Source organism: Maylandia zebra, linkage group LG22 (genome assembly GCF_041146795.1).
Source record: "Maylandia zebra isolate NMK-2024a linkage group LG22, Mzebra_GT3a, whole genome shotgun sequence".
In the NCBI taxonomy this organism is placed as follows: Eukaryota; Metazoa; Chordata; class Actinopteri; order Cichliformes; family Cichlidae; genus Maylandia; species Maylandia zebra.
This window is the reverse complement of record NC_135187.1, coordinates 8,996,724-9,012,622: the sequence shown is the minus strand read 5'-3', so window position 1 is coordinate 9,012,622 and position 15,899 is coordinate 8,996,724. Positions and strand designations below refer to the sequence as shown.

The 15,899-nt window shown below is 38.0% G+C and overlaps 2 protein-coding genes across 3 annotated transcripts; one reads left to right on the top strand and one right to left on the bottom strand.

Moving 5' to 3' along the window:
- Positions 1 to 684: 684 nt before the first annotated feature.
- Positions 685 to 7,666, bottom strand: LOC101480848 (uncharacterized). Of its 2 annotated transcripts, none has more exons than XM_014411217.3 (3): positions 7,558 to 7,666; positions 4,460 to 4,526; positions 685 to 3,478 (listed from the first exon to the last, which is right to left on the bottom strand). In XM_014411217.3, exons 1-3 carry the CDS (start codon positions 7,609 to 7,611, stop codon positions 921 to 923), a joined length of 2,679 nt encoding a protein of 892 aa, XP_014266703.1. In that variant the 5' UTR covers positions 7,612 to 7,666; the 3' UTR covers positions 685 to 920. The 2 variants fall into 2 exon arrangements, with proteins under 2 accessions (XP_014266703.1, XP_014266704.1); XM_014411218.3 differs by having other exon boundaries at positions 7,465 to 7,602.
- A 420-nt stretch (positions 7,667 to 8,086) lies between these two features.
- Positions 8,087 to 15,749, top strand: fbxl6 (F-box and leucine-rich repeat protein 6). The gene is made up of 10 exons (XM_004569243.6): positions 8,087 to 8,149; positions 10,702 to 11,301; positions 11,959 to 12,117; positions 12,190 to 12,253; positions 12,990 to 13,121; positions 13,528 to 13,635; positions 13,740 to 13,853; positions 14,404 to 14,635; positions 14,855 to 15,095; positions 15,224 to 15,749. The coding sequence occupies exons 2-10, from the start codon at positions 10,784 to 10,786 to the stop codon at positions 15,351 to 15,353; spliced, it is 1,698 nt and encodes a 565-aa protein (XP_004569300.3). The 5' UTR covers positions 8,087 to 8,149; positions 10,702 to 10,783; the 3' UTR covers positions 15,354 to 15,749.
- The last annotated feature ends 150 nt before the right edge of the window (positions 15,750 to 15,899 follow it).

Below are 15,899 nucleotides of genomic sequence, written 5' to 3'. Positions count from 1 at the left end.
CTCGTTTGCGATCCAGCGGGCAACTCACAGACGGCTCATTGTAAACAACTGTTACCTTTAAAATAATTAAAGGGGGGGGGGGTTGCTTGTTTTTTTGTTTTTGTGGGAAGTTAACACTGATTGTTGCTTAAATTGCGACACTATCGCCCTCTACTTCAACAGCTAATTAGATTCATTTCAGCCAAACAATGGGCTTTGCTGCTCTTCTCTAGCATTTTAATAATTAAAAAAAAAAAGAGAGAAGATCCCAATACTATGACTTTCGATACAGCAATCCCACTGCCACCCTATTTTTGTTTTTTACCTTTGTGTGGTGTTTATTTAGCTTTAAATAATTTAGATTTATTTAACCCTTTATGTTGTTTTGTGTTCTGAGTTTAAGGTTAAAACAATAAACACAATGATTTTCTTTATAGTGAATTCAGAAAATGGATCCAGCAGACCCAAACAATACACAAGGGTTAAAGGACAAGGGGGCGCAAGAGTTTATGATCATGAACTCGTTGACATGATTAACTCAGCTCAACTTGACACGACTAACTGTCGCTGATTAACTCACTCACACTGAGGCTTGTGATACAAACACAAATGCCCTTCAGATCTGACAAACACGAGGTCACCAACAACAACATCCAGACATTTTGTCGTTTGGTTGATAAATTAAGTAAAATAATTTGACAGTGGTCAATTTCACATCTTTTATGTAAGGATTAGTTACAAACTCATCGACATTATCGCAAAAAAAAAAAAAAAAACTTATAAAAATATCCAGTCTTTCCAACTAATGGCATGTACAAAATAATACATTATGTGATAAGTGTGTTTTTGCTTAGTCCGAAGCCATGCAGTCACATGAGGAAGTCACATGATAAGATTTCATCCTCTTGACCTCTTCTCTAGATATCATACAGTTAAAGCACTCATGTGCCGCTGCTGCTTTGACTCGGACCGGTCGCAGCTTCCGTCGTGTCCTGGAGCACCGGCTTCTTTTTGGTCCTTCTAGGCGCCAAAACGATAGAGTAGCCAGGCTTTACGCGCGGAAGTGCAAGCTTCAGCTTCAGTGCCATTTGTGTGCTGTTGTGGAAAACCATATCCAGGTGAGAGTTTGTGTTGTTCAGAATCATTTTCTGATACACGATCTCGCAGCGCAGCCCCTCCCGTTTCTCAGCTCGGGATTTTCCATCGAAACGCAGCATCATTTTATCGACATCCTGCTGAGTTTTGCATGGCCCTCCGTTTCTATTCACTTGAGCTATTATGTAATCCCTGTCCATGTTCTCCTCTATCTCCTCGTACACCTTTATTGCCTTTTCTATTTTGCTGGCATAACCTTTTCTCATCTGTGGACTGCGGGTTTCTTTTGAGGTCCTCCTTCTAACTTCCAAAATGGAAAAGTCAGAGTCGTCAGAGCTCTCATCAGATGAAGCAGATTGGTATTTGTCTTCTTGGGAGCTGCCTGATGACAAGTTCTCATCTACAGAGTACTTTGTTGACTTCTCAGGCCTTTTCCTCTTGTAGGGGTATGTGTGGCCAAAGGGGTACTCCGCCATCAAAACAGAGAATGTGCAACTGACCAACTGCAAGCTCAAATTGGTGGAAGGAATTTGGGAAAATTTTCCTCCTGGCAGAAAATCCTTGAGGTGTTCTTCAGTGACTGAAGCAATCACCTTTATCGTCCTCTTCAAGCAAGCTCTGATCAGATCTCGATTCGTGTGCCACTGCCCACAGTAGTGAAACACTCCGTCAAAGGTTTTCTCTTGCAGTGGGTACTGCAGAAAGACATCCGTAGCCTCCTCTGGTTCCAGCAGAGTTGAAGGATCTTTGGACCAATCGAGAAATTTTTGGTAGAGATAGAGTAAGTACTGGCTGTAGAGAGCGTACTCTCCTCCACTCTTCAGAAGCTGCCAGTAAGGACCGAGGATTTTGCAGTACACAATTGCCAGAACACATACGAGGCTCTGAATCACAGTGTCGTTCGCATCTGCGGCAACACTCTCCAGAATAATGTTCGGGCATTTATCATTGTTCAGCGACAGCAAATCTGAGAAGAAGAGAGCGATCTCTTTGTGGTGGTGGATAAGACCCGCAGCAGCTTCAAAGTAGGTGTTGAATCTGTTTGAGTGATTTACCGCCAGTCTGGAGGGATTATTCTTTTCCTCACAGAAAGCCACCCAGTACTTCCTGTAGTTTTTCTTCTCGGGGGTGCGAGGGCTCAGGATATCACAAGCCATGTGAATATACCGTGAGGTGGCGCTTTCTGGAAAATTGACAAAGTTCTTGAATTTAGGGAGCTTATCACGGCCTAGTTTCTCTCCCGCTGACTCAATGATCTCCTTTTCAAAGTCAAATATGTGCTGTTCCACTACATCGTGAACATCAACGAGGAAATTGGCATTGTAGTTTAGAAACATGACAGGAGAGACAAGGGAAATGTGTTCATGCATTGCCTCGAGCTTCTTCTCAAACACTGCCATAGCTGGATTGTCTTTGAATGTCAGAGCGTACTGATTTTTAAGGAGATCCAGGGAAACCTGCTTGCACACTTCTGTTTTCCCACTGTACACACTGGACAGTTTATGGACAGTCAGCATTGCGATGTCAAGAACAGTCATAGACTCTGCTGTGTTACCCGAGGTTTCGTCTCCACTGTTGGAAACATCCACATCCTCATAATTTCTATGTACAGCAGCATGATCGTTTTGTCCTCGTATTTCATCTCTGTCCATCTCAGGCTCCTCACTTTCCATGATTTCAAAAATCTCGTCTTCCTCTTTGATTATAACTTTTTCATAATATATGCTCTCATCTCTTCTCATGCGTTTCTTTACAATAAGCTTTGGCTCTTTTATCTGAACCAGTTCAAACGGACTTTGAAGCATATTTTCAACCAATGCATTCCTCCTGTTACTTCTTGTTTCTGAATTGCAGCAAAACGCCTTTAACTTTTTTATTTTGGCTTTGAGGACTTGATATGCCCTTTGAACATTGCCATTCTTACAGTACTGTGAGTTGAAGTTTCTAAGCCAACTTACTAGAACAATTGGGGAAATTTTCTCCCTGCTCACAAAGTTGCTTAGTTCAAGAATCAAGCCGTTTGTGACTTCGATCGACTTTGCCCGATCTGAAAAATCTCTCATTTCCAAAAGATCTTGCCGCTCGACTCCAATGCTATCACATATTGGTCCAACAAAATTAAAATTGACATCTGATTCCAGGAAGACCAGCCTTGCATCATATCCAAGACTCAGTGTTGTGGCAATGCCTCTTCCAATCAAACGGCGAAAATCTGCTGACTGATGTGCGGGGAAGATCCTCTTGAGCCAATCCACAATGGCGATCCACGGAAAATTATTGTCCTCTCTCAAAAGTCCTACTTGGATCATAAATCTGTTCTTGCAGGGGCCCTTTTCAAGCTCTAATTCTTCTCCTGATTGAGGACCAATGAAGTCCGCAACGAGCTTCCAGTAGTATTCATCTCCTGAAAAATAGAAATCAAAGTAATCAGAAATGTAAACCTTTACGAAGAGGTAAGGCTTTTTAAATGAACTGGTATTAGGTAGGGCTGCACGATTTTGCATAAAATGAGAATCACGATTTTTTGGCTTAGAATTGAGATCACGATTCTCTCACGATTTTCTTTTCCAGTATAAATATTTATTGCACTTATTAACTGCACATCAACTTCGTAACAGTTGAGACTGAACATAAAAACAATAAATAAACATAAAAACAACAAATGTCTCACGTTTTGTTGTTGCCGCAAAATGTTGTACTGCTTGAAATTCCGTCTCCACCGTTGCTCGACACTGCGTGTATAGAGCAGGTAGTGCAACAATAGAAAAATAGTTGCGGGACAGCACTGTGTAGCGTTTGTCTAGGGTGTTGATCATTTTCCTAAATCCCTCGTTTTGCACAGTGTTGATGGGAGCCATATCTTTGGTCAGGTGATAAGTGATAGCCTCTGTAATTTCTTTGTGCCTGCGGGAGTTCGACGGGTATAGGGAAGCGCTGTATAAGGTTCCCGTTATTGATGTTTGGGTGGTTGACCGGGACGGATTTTCTCCTGTCACTTTCTCGTCATCCCTGACGTGCTCGCCGTTGTTTTTTTTCCCTGCTAATTTTACCATCACACGGCACAGCTTCTGTATCACGTGGTATAAGGCTCCGCCCTTGTCATTTGTTGAGCAGGAAGAGTGAGCGCTTGTTTTCATACAGATTACGTCCCGGATCAAAATGAGGTACAATCGTCGTCGTCATCTTTTTTTTTTTTTTTTTTTATTAATCGTTGTCATTTGGAAATGAGATCGCACATAAGTATGAATCGAGATCGCGATTTTCTAACGATTAATCGTGCAGCCCTAGTATTAGGCACAGTCACTATGTGAAGGTTTATCAGCAAAAGTGACTTAAATACAAGCTTTACTAAGTAGCTGTTTACTTGCAATGCATTCAGACTTACTTAGATTGGCTTCAGTCACAGCTGCTTTCCCACAAAGAGAAAAATCTTGACCATCCTCCATTGTATGCTGTTTTAAAAGAGACAGAGATGAAATTCTTCAGTCCTCAGTCTACAGAAGACGATGCTTTCAAGACAAAAACTGGATGGATAATGCATGACAAATCAGCATGATTAAGATCTGACAGACCAAACAAAATAACAGTGGACGAGAACGTTTCCCTGCTTTTACAATGACAAATTTGTCCTAAATTTGTATGAAGATGAATGACTGAAACTAAACAGTTAAAACTGTAGCTGATATTTCAAAATGTTATGATCTTAATAATAATTATTTACGTTTTTCTTGCACATTTTTTATCTTCCCCTACTAAAACCCATAAAGAGTAATAGTTCTAATACATCACAGTGAGAAAAAGTGCATCATGGCACAAACAACAAGTAACAACCATTTCCTTATCGCATCATGTCGTTTTATTTTATGTTTTGTATTTTCATAAAATGTCTTGGATCCAGGCCATGTCAAATTTCTCTGAAAAAAATCACATTAGTGTTAAAAATTTCAGGTCCCTACTGTCATTAGTTTTCATCTTTTCAGAGGGAATTTGAAATTTCACTATCTGGAAAACTACTTGAGCACGGCCCTTCGAATATTTAGGGTACTATGGCTCAACACCACTACCATCATCCATTAAAATGCTTTTTTCAGAAAACTATTATTTCAGAATGGACCTGAAATTTGACATAACTCTAATAAAGATGAAAATATTTGGCCTGAGTTTTTTCAGACAAATGTGAGACTTTGCTTTAAGCATCTGCAAAGAAACAACACTGACACTCTGTATTCCCTAAAAAAGAAAACAAGTTGTTTATATTTTATTCTCATTATAATAAAATTTTATGTTACTAAATTGAATCTTTTCAGTTAATCAATCAGACTGATTACTAACAATCTGACTTTCAAACAAAACACATTAAATTCTTTGTTTTTACAAAATTACATTTTCACACAGAGAAACAGTTTACTTTTCACTTGTAAGAACTGCATATATCAGCAACTACATTTCTAATATGTCTGTATTTTATCAAGCATATGCCCAGTTCATTTGTTCATCTGTGATTCAACCCCCCCCCCCCCCCCCCCCCCAATCTCTTTGTGTGTTGTCTCAACCAGACTTTCCTGTAATTTTTAAAGTGGTTTTCAACACTACCAGGCTTTCTGAAGCTCTTTCAAAGTGTTTCTTTGGACACTGGGAGCATTTTCATCCATTTCTGTACCACCTTCAGAGTATTTTTGTTTTCAAGCCATTTAGCTTAATTATTGAATTATTTGAGTATAAAAACAAACCTAAGTGAAGCGATGACAGCATGTTTATACATATCAGACTACTTATTAGCAGCCTGTCACAAAACATTATGTGTTGTCATTTAGTTTTAGTTTGTTTGAGCTTATGAAAAATGACAATGATAGCACAGTCTGACAGACATATAATAGTATTTTTGGATGAACAAGGTGATTCCAAAAGAGCTGTTGTCCAAACATATATGCTGAGATATAATACATCTCAGCATGGTGTGCGTTGTGTCTTTAATAAATCTGAGGAAGCTGGATCTTGTCAAAACTGATAGAATGCACACAGATTTTTACCACAATGCGATACAATTTGGAAAGCATCTGATTGGCTACAACTTCATTTTTCAGCATGACAATGATCCCTGTCAATGTAGTAAAAGCACACCTGGATAGAAAAGCACACAACTGAACACTATCAGTCACAGGCTGACCTCAACATCACTGAAGCAGTGTGGGATGATATTGGCAGAGAACGGAACAAAGAGCAAGCAACTTCCAAAGAAAACCTTTGAATGCCCTTCAAGAAGCCTGGAGAAGATTTCTTAAAGAAATGACAATAAAGCATGTCTAAAACAATCAAGGCTGCATTGAAGAATATAGATGGTCCTATCAAACATTGACTTTCAAACTTGTTAGAATTGTAGAAACTCAGTTTTTACCTTGTATATTACATTTCCACATATGTTTACATATGTTACAGTGATTTGTTGTACCCATTACCCATTTTTCTAAATATAGCTGGTACTAGTAAAAAATGTAATGTTACAAAACTGTGTGACATATATTCTAACTAGTTAAAATTCCAAAACGACATATTCATAGTTTAATTTTTACTTCTCAAATAACATTTAATGATCTACAGTAAACACTGTTTTCAGGAGCAACTTAAGTGATCATCATAATTATTTTTAACTGATTAAAACTGAATTAAAGAGAACTACAACTAGTCTAAAGTAGGTAACAAACATGTAAATTATAAAATAAAAATATAAAATATAAATGCCTGCAATGGTGTTTGAATACATGTCAGTTATAAGTTTTTGACTAGCTATTAAAGTTATGCAAAGACAAAGTTATTAATAACATGTTGAAAAATAAAAAAGATCTCTGGGTATCTAATTATAGATGTTACTTATCAAAGTGAATTTCTAAAAAGTTGGTCTGTAATTATAACTAGTCAAAATATAGATGAATAAATAAAATTACCATATCTATGGCTGTTAAATACTACAGGGGTGCATGTCATAGCAGATCAAAAGTACAAAACAACAACTAAACATTCTGCAGAAATAATATATTTAAGTGCACTTGTATGACGAACATGTATATCACATACTAATTTATCTTGTGAGAGGGGCTAAGCTATGTAAAGAATCCTTATTGGATACTATGTGTGTTTTATTATCAGTAAACATGCATAATTAATCCCTAACATGTATAAATACATCGAAATATGTGACTATTCCTGTGATTTAATGGCGTTATAAGCAGGTTTTTCGGAAAAAAAGGATTGTAGCTACATCTCTAAGTGAATGCTAATGCTGGACTAAATCTACATGCTAATGCTAGCCTTCTGAGCAACATGCTACTATTAGCACCTACTTTACTAGCACAAAACTAAGCATGCAAAAGTGCAATAATCCGTGATTAATACCTGAGCAGAAAGATGTGCTGGGTTCTGTAGCGTTCCCAAATAATTTGAACTGTATGCGCTGTAAATCTATGATTTAGTAGTACAAGTTCTTACCCAGAAACAAAAATACCAGGCGCCTGGGACACGCTCCCTCTCAGAATACACCATGAAGGGGTGGAGACCGTGCGCTGCAACGATTGGCTGGTTTTACAGAAGGCGGGCATTTGTCGAGGTCTCAACGAATCATTGCTGCGAAACGGCCGTGAAGCCCCACAGAAGAAGAAACTGGGAACGACAGATTTTCAACTTTAACTGTGTTGTTGGTTAACGTGTTATCCTATAGGATGTTAGTTTTCATTGAAAAGACTGCACTTTTATATATTTATTGTTAAATTGCGTGTTTCTATGCAAATAATGATTTTAAATTTTTATTTATTTTTTCATAATGAGTAGGTGGATTTTTTTAAATGCTCTCAGTTTTGTGGGAAATGCAACTCTAAAAGTAAATAAATGATTTAAAGTTTTTTTTAAAAATATATATTTATATTTAGTCTGCGTGGAATTGCAGCTGAATGTGTTATAACGACGGTAATATTTTGTTACTTGAAGACATTTAATAAAGTTTTTTGTTTAAAAAAAAAATACCAACAATGCGAAGTGCATTATGGGTCCACTTATTGCAGTTGTCTTCGTGATCTAGCGGCAGGTAATGTAAAACAGCAATTTATGAATGTATTGTTTAAAAAGCATTTCTGTTAATAACATTTGTTTAATTATCGACAGGCTCTGATAATGCTTACTGCCGCCGTCGCAATGATTTCCATGCCGTATTTTGTCATATTGTGCTCCAGGGCGATTTGTGGGAACTAGCTCAGTTAACTGGTGTCAGGTAGCGTTAGCTAACTCTCTAAACGATGGCTAGGTAGGTAAGAGCTTAGTAATAATAAAATGTTAATATATTGTGTTTGATCGTCATTTCTCGTGCTTCACATAAAGTCGTCGGTAGAGCCGTTTTCTGTTTGCAAACAATGAACATGCGCGCGCAGTTTTGAAGTGGAAAACGGCTTGTTAGCAAACGTGAGCAACAATTTTCTGTTAATATGGCTCATATCGTTACATAAAACAACAACAAAACTACAAATGCATTCAGTAAAATCCACCTTAGCCTCTTTCAGGATGCAGTTACTGTACCCCACATTGAAACTCCAAACAATAGAAAACAGGGACAAATTAAATAAATTACAGTTCTGCAGCGCAATATTGGATCCTTGGCTTCATGTGGCTGTAACAACTCGGCATTGTTATAGATGTGGTCATCATTGTGATATTTGCAGAGGACAATGTGAGATGTAGTGAAGGTAGGTAGAAGGTGTAAGTGAGTTTGGAGAGGTGGAGCTATGCTCTTAAGAGAAATGAAAGTCAGCAGAAGCTAGACATATCCACGTTTGTGAATGAGATGGAGACTGGTGTGATAGAGAAGTTGCAAGGTATAGAGTTAGTGAAGTTAGTGTTAGTTTAAATACCTGGGGTCAATCATCCTAAGGACAGTGCACAAGAGAGATGAAGAAGATGGAGTGGGTGGAGATGGGGTGATTTGTGACAGAAGCATAGCAGCAAGACTTAAATGGAAGGTTTACAAGATGGTAGTGAGACCTGCTAGGATTTATGGTTTGAAGATGTTGGAGCTGAAGGTGTTAGAGTTGGAAGATTTTCTTTGGAAGGGACTAGGATGGATATCAGAGGGACAGTCATTTGGAGAACACGTTTGATAGGCAAAGCTAAAAATGGTTTGGGCATGTGCAGCGGAGGGATAGTGAATATATTTTACAAGGGATGCTGAATATGGAAATGCCAGACAGGAGGAAGACTGCAGAGGAGATCCATGGATGCATTGAAGGAGGACATACAGAAGGGTGGGTGTGACAGATGATGGTAGGGAGAGGGGGAGATGGAGGCAGATGGAAGCAGGTAAAGAAGGTGACTAACATAAATAGCAACTTTCTAGATGTTTGGTCATACCACAGTAGATTTTTGTATTTATATGTTATCCCAGCTTTAACTATCATATATTGGCTTTGAATATTTCAGCTTGTGTAGAATTAATTAAAAAATCAGAAAAAAAGCCTGTTAATGTTCACTATTCACAATACCACGTTTTGACTTACGGGCCTGTATAACAAACTTTCACTGGCCTCTACAATATTTTTAATGACCCAAAGAAGCCAATTTAATTGTTTTCAATACTGGAAGCTCTATCTTTAATAATGTAGTATAAAATAATAGTAGACTTATATTTTATAAAGTTACATCTCCCAAGTAAATGGTAGCTAAAGCTGTAAAATAATTGTCATGTATAACATTATCTAGCCCTCTTTCCCTGCAGGAATCACAGCTGTTAGCCTTCGGCTATAAAATCTGCCTTTTTTTAACGATCATTTCAAACTGAATAAACAGACTGCATACAGACAGCTCTGCTTTATTTAGTCGCACTTTTCAAATACTACCTGCATGAAAAAAATACTAATTTGTCGGTTCATTTTTGGCCAGTGAATTGATACATGGAAACTGGCCCCAGTGGGCCACTAGTTATTTTGAACCCTGCAGCTGTAATTTGCTTACCCTTTGTTATCAAAATACATCAGATGTCTTAGTTTAAAAACAGATGTCTGTAGTCTAAGTAAAGTTTACAGATGGAGCAGTATGTCACAAAAATGTATCCTCTGCAGAGGAAAACAACACATTTTCACACCAAATCTCTTCCCCCATCTATTGACACACCCAAGCTCGTCAAGAAAGACTTTTATCAACAAACCTGTTCAACTCTGAGCATGCCAACTGTGTAGTTATTCGAACTTTTACTTTAGTGAGATTACCTATTGTGAATAGTTACAAGTGTTCTGTGTATATTTCTGTGTATAAAAACTCCTCATTACTTATTTGCAGAAACAGACCTGGTGCAGGGTGTTTTGCATCTGTACAGCTGAGTGGGAATTTTGTGTCTAAATATTGGGAGTTCTGAACAATCAATTCTTAAGCAATCTGATATTTTATGTGCAGTCTACAATATGCAAATAGGGAGGTCAATTTAAAGTCATGTTGATACATCCTCGTTCACTTTATCTAACCATAATTTAGACGTGACTTTTACAGTTTTGTTTTTGTTGCCACTTTTCTCACTTCACTATGTGTGTTTTGTTTTACCCCCAGTGGAGATCAGATTACTCTCACAGACTTATCTTGATCTGCTTCTCATTCCAGACATTACCACCTATGAGACTATCATGCTGATAACTGGTTTTCCTGGATTTAATCTCACTGTAAACTCAAGATAGCAGCAACTATGGATGCATCTGAAGCAGAAGCCTCAACACAGAATCAGGGAAAAGAGGAAGGTGCATCATCAGCTCAAGGAGATGCTGGAGCAAGACCAAAAAAGGCATCTTTGAAAAGAGCTGCAGATGCCAAAGCAAAAAAGAAGCACAAAAAGGCTCGAGTGTCCAGACCTGCCCGGCCTGGTTATACTGTCCATCAAGGGGAAGATATGCTTCTCGTTATATCGAGTTCCACCTCCCAGTATGACGGGTCAGTGTGGACTCTTAAGAAAAAGAAGGGGAGCAAAAAGAAGAAGTTGGCAAAAGGAAAAGGAAAAGCCAGTCAGGTCAAGAAAAAGAAGCCAGTCAATGCCAAGCCCAAACTGGAAAGTAAACCAGTTATAGAAAAAGAAGAAAAAGTCGCAAATTTCTTTATAACTCAGAAAGAAGACGACCACAGATGGGGCCACAGCCTGCCTGAGGAGATGCTAATTAATATTTTTCAGATTGTGGTCATTCAAGAGGGAGCAGTGCCCTTTTTATGCAGGTATTGTGTCGTACATGTGATTTATTTGTAATTAAACCTATGAGATTAAGACTGAAATGTTGCATACACTATTTTAATCAAAATCATTTCATGCAAGTTAATTATCTTTCACTTACTTCAATACCTTGGATATCAATCTCATAACTTAAAGTCTGAATCTCTCTACATAACCTTTATTATTATTATTACTATTATTATTATTAAGACTGTAAGTTATTTAACTTTATGGATAAACATTAAGAAAACTGATAAAACGCCCTTCAAGGAAATTTCTTTACATGTTTGTTTTGTGCGATTGAACAGTTTAACGCATTCACATTACTATGATAGAACAAGGAGATACTCACATTTAAAAAGCTGTGTTGGATATGCATTTTTCAGCTCTACTTTGGGAAGTAAAAGTCAATGAATCCATCTTCTTCCATTTAATTCAATTCACAAATGATGACTTGTGATGAGGCTGGAGGCTATCCCAGCTGTCATTCATAGGGTCAGAGGCAGGGCACACTCTGGAAGTGTCGATAGTGTGTCACTGGGCTAACATATAGAGACACTCAGTGTGAGGAAGCCAGCATACCGACCCAGAGAACCTTCTTGAGGTCAAGTGACAGTCCTAAGCACCGCACCGTTTAATTCTTCCTGGTGTTTTCGGTGCAGGGTGGGGAGAGTTTGTCGTCTGTGGAACGCCGCTGCCTCCAGTCCGATCCTGTGGCACAGAGTGACTGTCGGTCACTGCTGGATTGCACCAGGGAGGAGCCAACTACCAAAAACTCAGAAGAAGATTAAGGACACTTTGGACTGGCTGGCACACAGCAGGTTTGTACTTTATTTAGCTTTTTGCTTAAGTCTTAATCATGTAAATGAATTCTAAACTGTGTTGTTTTCTAGATTCTCTCAGCTGCGAGACTTTTCTCTGTGTCACTGGACAAAGAACGTTGATTATGCATTAGAGGTAAGTCATCGAGAATTAAACATTATTTGAAAGATCTTCTCATCTGAAATGATTAGTACATTCATACACATACAAATCCACAAACAAGCTCTCCTCACACAAGTTCAAAGAAAAGAACATAAAAATCATTTCTTAATGTATTTTTAAAAATACAGTAATAGTCAAGACTTACGTTTTCTTGGCAACTGTTTTGATAATCATTGATTATTTTTCTTTCTTGGTAATAAGTTGGTTTCAGCTTCTCAAGCTTAGAGAGTGTAAAGTTAAAGAATATTTCTGGTGTTTGTTGGAGGCAATTTGAAGTAACTCCCTTTTATATTTTACAGTGAACATATTGATGACAACCTGTAGTGAAAAATGAACTAAGATGTCCATCATTAAATATAATCTGATCCCATAAGCCCCATATCCCAATAGGATATTGTTTTTGTCCAGAGAGTATTTTTGATTTTCCAGCATATTGATTACATTACATTAAAAAAACCACACTGGTTGCAAATATTTTCTTCCTAGCCTGACAAGACCAGGCAAAATTTAACAAGCCTGAATACAAAATAAGTCTTAAACTGAGAAACTCCCCTTCACACACTGGTGTTTGTTCATTTTGGATCCTGTTCATACATAAATTACAGTTCACTTAAAAACAATATATAAAGGAATAAATGTTTTATTAAAATTTTGGTTTATCTGTATTATTTAATACTTAGTATGTGGCTTTTTTTGAAATCATCATCAGGTTGTGTCGCAGTACTGCCCTGATCTTTGCTCCCTCAAGCTTTCTTACTGCACAGGAGTGACAGCGGCGGCCTTCCGCAGCCTCGGTCTGCACAGCCGCTCCCTGCACAGCTTAAATCTCCAGTATTCAGAGGTACGTGGACCTGTGTAGAGATTTTCTAATAGAAGCCATGCAAAGATCTTTCACTGTGTAATGAAGTTACACAGTGCAATGAATGTGCAGTTTTACAGTACAGGGAAAGTTTCTCTATGCTTGCTCTAAATTTAAAGTGTAACTTTAAGGGTTTGTCAAGAATTTAATGTTAAGCACTTTAAACAAGATAAGCAGATATTTATGATGAAAAATATCTCAACTGTTTTTACTTGTCTTATATTAACTATATGAGCTTTAAGGGTATTTTCCCAATGCAGATTATCGTTTTTTTTATTCATAAGAAACTTCATCCACTTAATATAGGTGATATATCATAAGGAGAGCTTTTTTCATCCAGGCATGATTGCATGTAGAGAATTTGCAGGATAACTTGCTTTTGCTGTAGTTCCAGGTTGAAGGACTCCTTGAGTATCTTGAAAACCATGGGAGCCAGATCAGGCAAATATTGTTCAGTCATGGACTAAAGAATGACAGACTTCTGGCTGCAATCACTGTAAGACTTTTCTCTCTTTGTTTGTGAAACACGTGCTACACAAAGTCAGTGCTACTGGACAAATGAGCTTAATAAATGCATAGCATTGCTTTTTGTTTTTCCAGCGGGGATGCTGTCCCGATTTGGAGATGCTGGAGGTCAACACCAAGCTTGACAGTAAAGACTGCCAACTTCCTGTTTGCATCCAGGCACTACAGATGGCATGCCCTAAGCTCAAGGTAAAACAAAGGTCTTCTCTGTTTTAGTGTGACTACATTAGCTTTTTTACATTAAAGTTTAAACTCTTAATTAAGAAGATGAAGAAAAGCAGGCGTTTTATTAATTGTTGATTGATTGTTTATTGTTAATATTTAAATTCCAGCTTTTCAAAGACTTTTTGGATCTCTTGGTTCTTGACTGCTGGTTGAAAAAACAAGGTGCATTTGAAATTATCGTTATGAACCCTGGTTTTATATAATTTGATTTTTTTTTTTTTTTTTTTTTTTTGAAATGCTACAGAACAGTTATTTAAGTGAGCATGTTCTTCACAATTCCTGCTCCACCTTTTATTCTTGGACTCTAGTAGAATGACTTTATTTCATTGACAGTCTAAAGTAGTTCTTATTCCTCTTATACTTGGCTACTGTGCAGCATGTATGTGACAGAAAATAAGGAAACGCCCAAGTAGCACTAAAGCCAGTAGCTGTAATTTCTTATCTACTGGCAGAGTTTGCACTTTGCTAAAGGTTACTTGTTCTCCCGTGACGCTTACGTACTGCTTCCCATCAGACCTTCCGAATGATGAACGTCCAACCTCTTCATAAGGGAATGCGTTTTGGTATCGACCCAACATCAGGCTTCCCATTACTGGAGGAGCTTTGTATCGCAACCACATCGTTTTCCTATTTGACCGACAGAGATTTGAGGGACATTCTCTTCGATTCCCCCAAACTGCGAGTGCTGGACCTGCGAGGCTGTTCTCGAATCACAGCGTCTGGTCTTGCAGATTTACCCTGTCTAGGTATGTTTGTCAGGAAATTAATGCTTTTTGCTTTATGTCACCAATACCGAGCAGCTCAGTTTGGCTTTTTCAGAATGAATCTATGATGACCTGGAAGTCGGAGTCAGGACAGTTTAGTACAGTTTGTACACAAAATGTGTCTGAATTATTTGAAGGCTTCACATTTTAAAACCATTTCAAACATTTATCTGCTTTATTTTACTGTCTTGTATTTGGCAGAGCTTGAATGTTTGTTCTGGGGACAATATTTCAGCAGCCATGTTGGGCTGTCATCGCTTAAGAAAGGACTTCACACGTTGACCCAAAAATGGAGTCGAACTTTGCAACAGCTGGACATTGCACATCAGCTCTTCACTGAGGAAGACTTGGAGTTAGCAATGAGTTACCTTTGTCAAGCTGAGGCAGACACACTGCGCTCACTGAACTTGAGTGGGACCAGAATTACACCACGTGCACTCAGGTAGTTGTTTTGTACTTACCTCAGTAGCGCCGCAAATCCAAAATAACCTCTTTATTAGACAAAGTGCATCCAAAAAGAACTGAGAATTCATCAGTCGTTCCCATTCACGTCTGTGCTTTGTTTTGCAGGCCAGTCATTGGACAAATGACTGCTCTAGACTACCTCAACCTTTCATCCTGCCGCTATCTCCCAAGAGGTGTAAAGAGGATTTATCGTGGCCAAGAAGACATCCGGCAGCTGCTGGACAAATTGGAATAGCTCTCACATTCATGTGGTTCCAGAAATGAGAAACCAAGTTTACAAGGCAGACTTGAATATCTTAATGCAGGCCTCGCTGTGGGTTATATTGTCTAATCGATGTGAATATTTTGCCCTCAGGACTTTTTTGATAGACATTTTTTCTGTCTGTTGTTGGTACGAAATTGACATTTCTGTGTTTGAATGCAAGAAGCAGTAGTTTGCAAACCTGTTACTACCGCATTAATGTCAGGTGGGGGGTTTTGTTTTTTGTTTTGACAATAACCAACACACAATGCGTGACACCTAGTACTGTATATAGGTCATTTTATTTGTAAAACTAAATATTCATTTGCGTGTATCTTTTTTTTTTAAATGTGATTTCTGATTTTTTTTTTTTTTTGATCAAAAATAAATGTTTAACATGTCACAAGAGAATCAGGGTTGTATTGGTCTTTATTTCCACTAGAGAGTGCTGTCCTGTCAGTATAAATTTACATTTGTCATCTTAAGGGACTGGTCATACTGGATTCATACCTTGCTTGTAGCAACATGTTTAAGAATAGC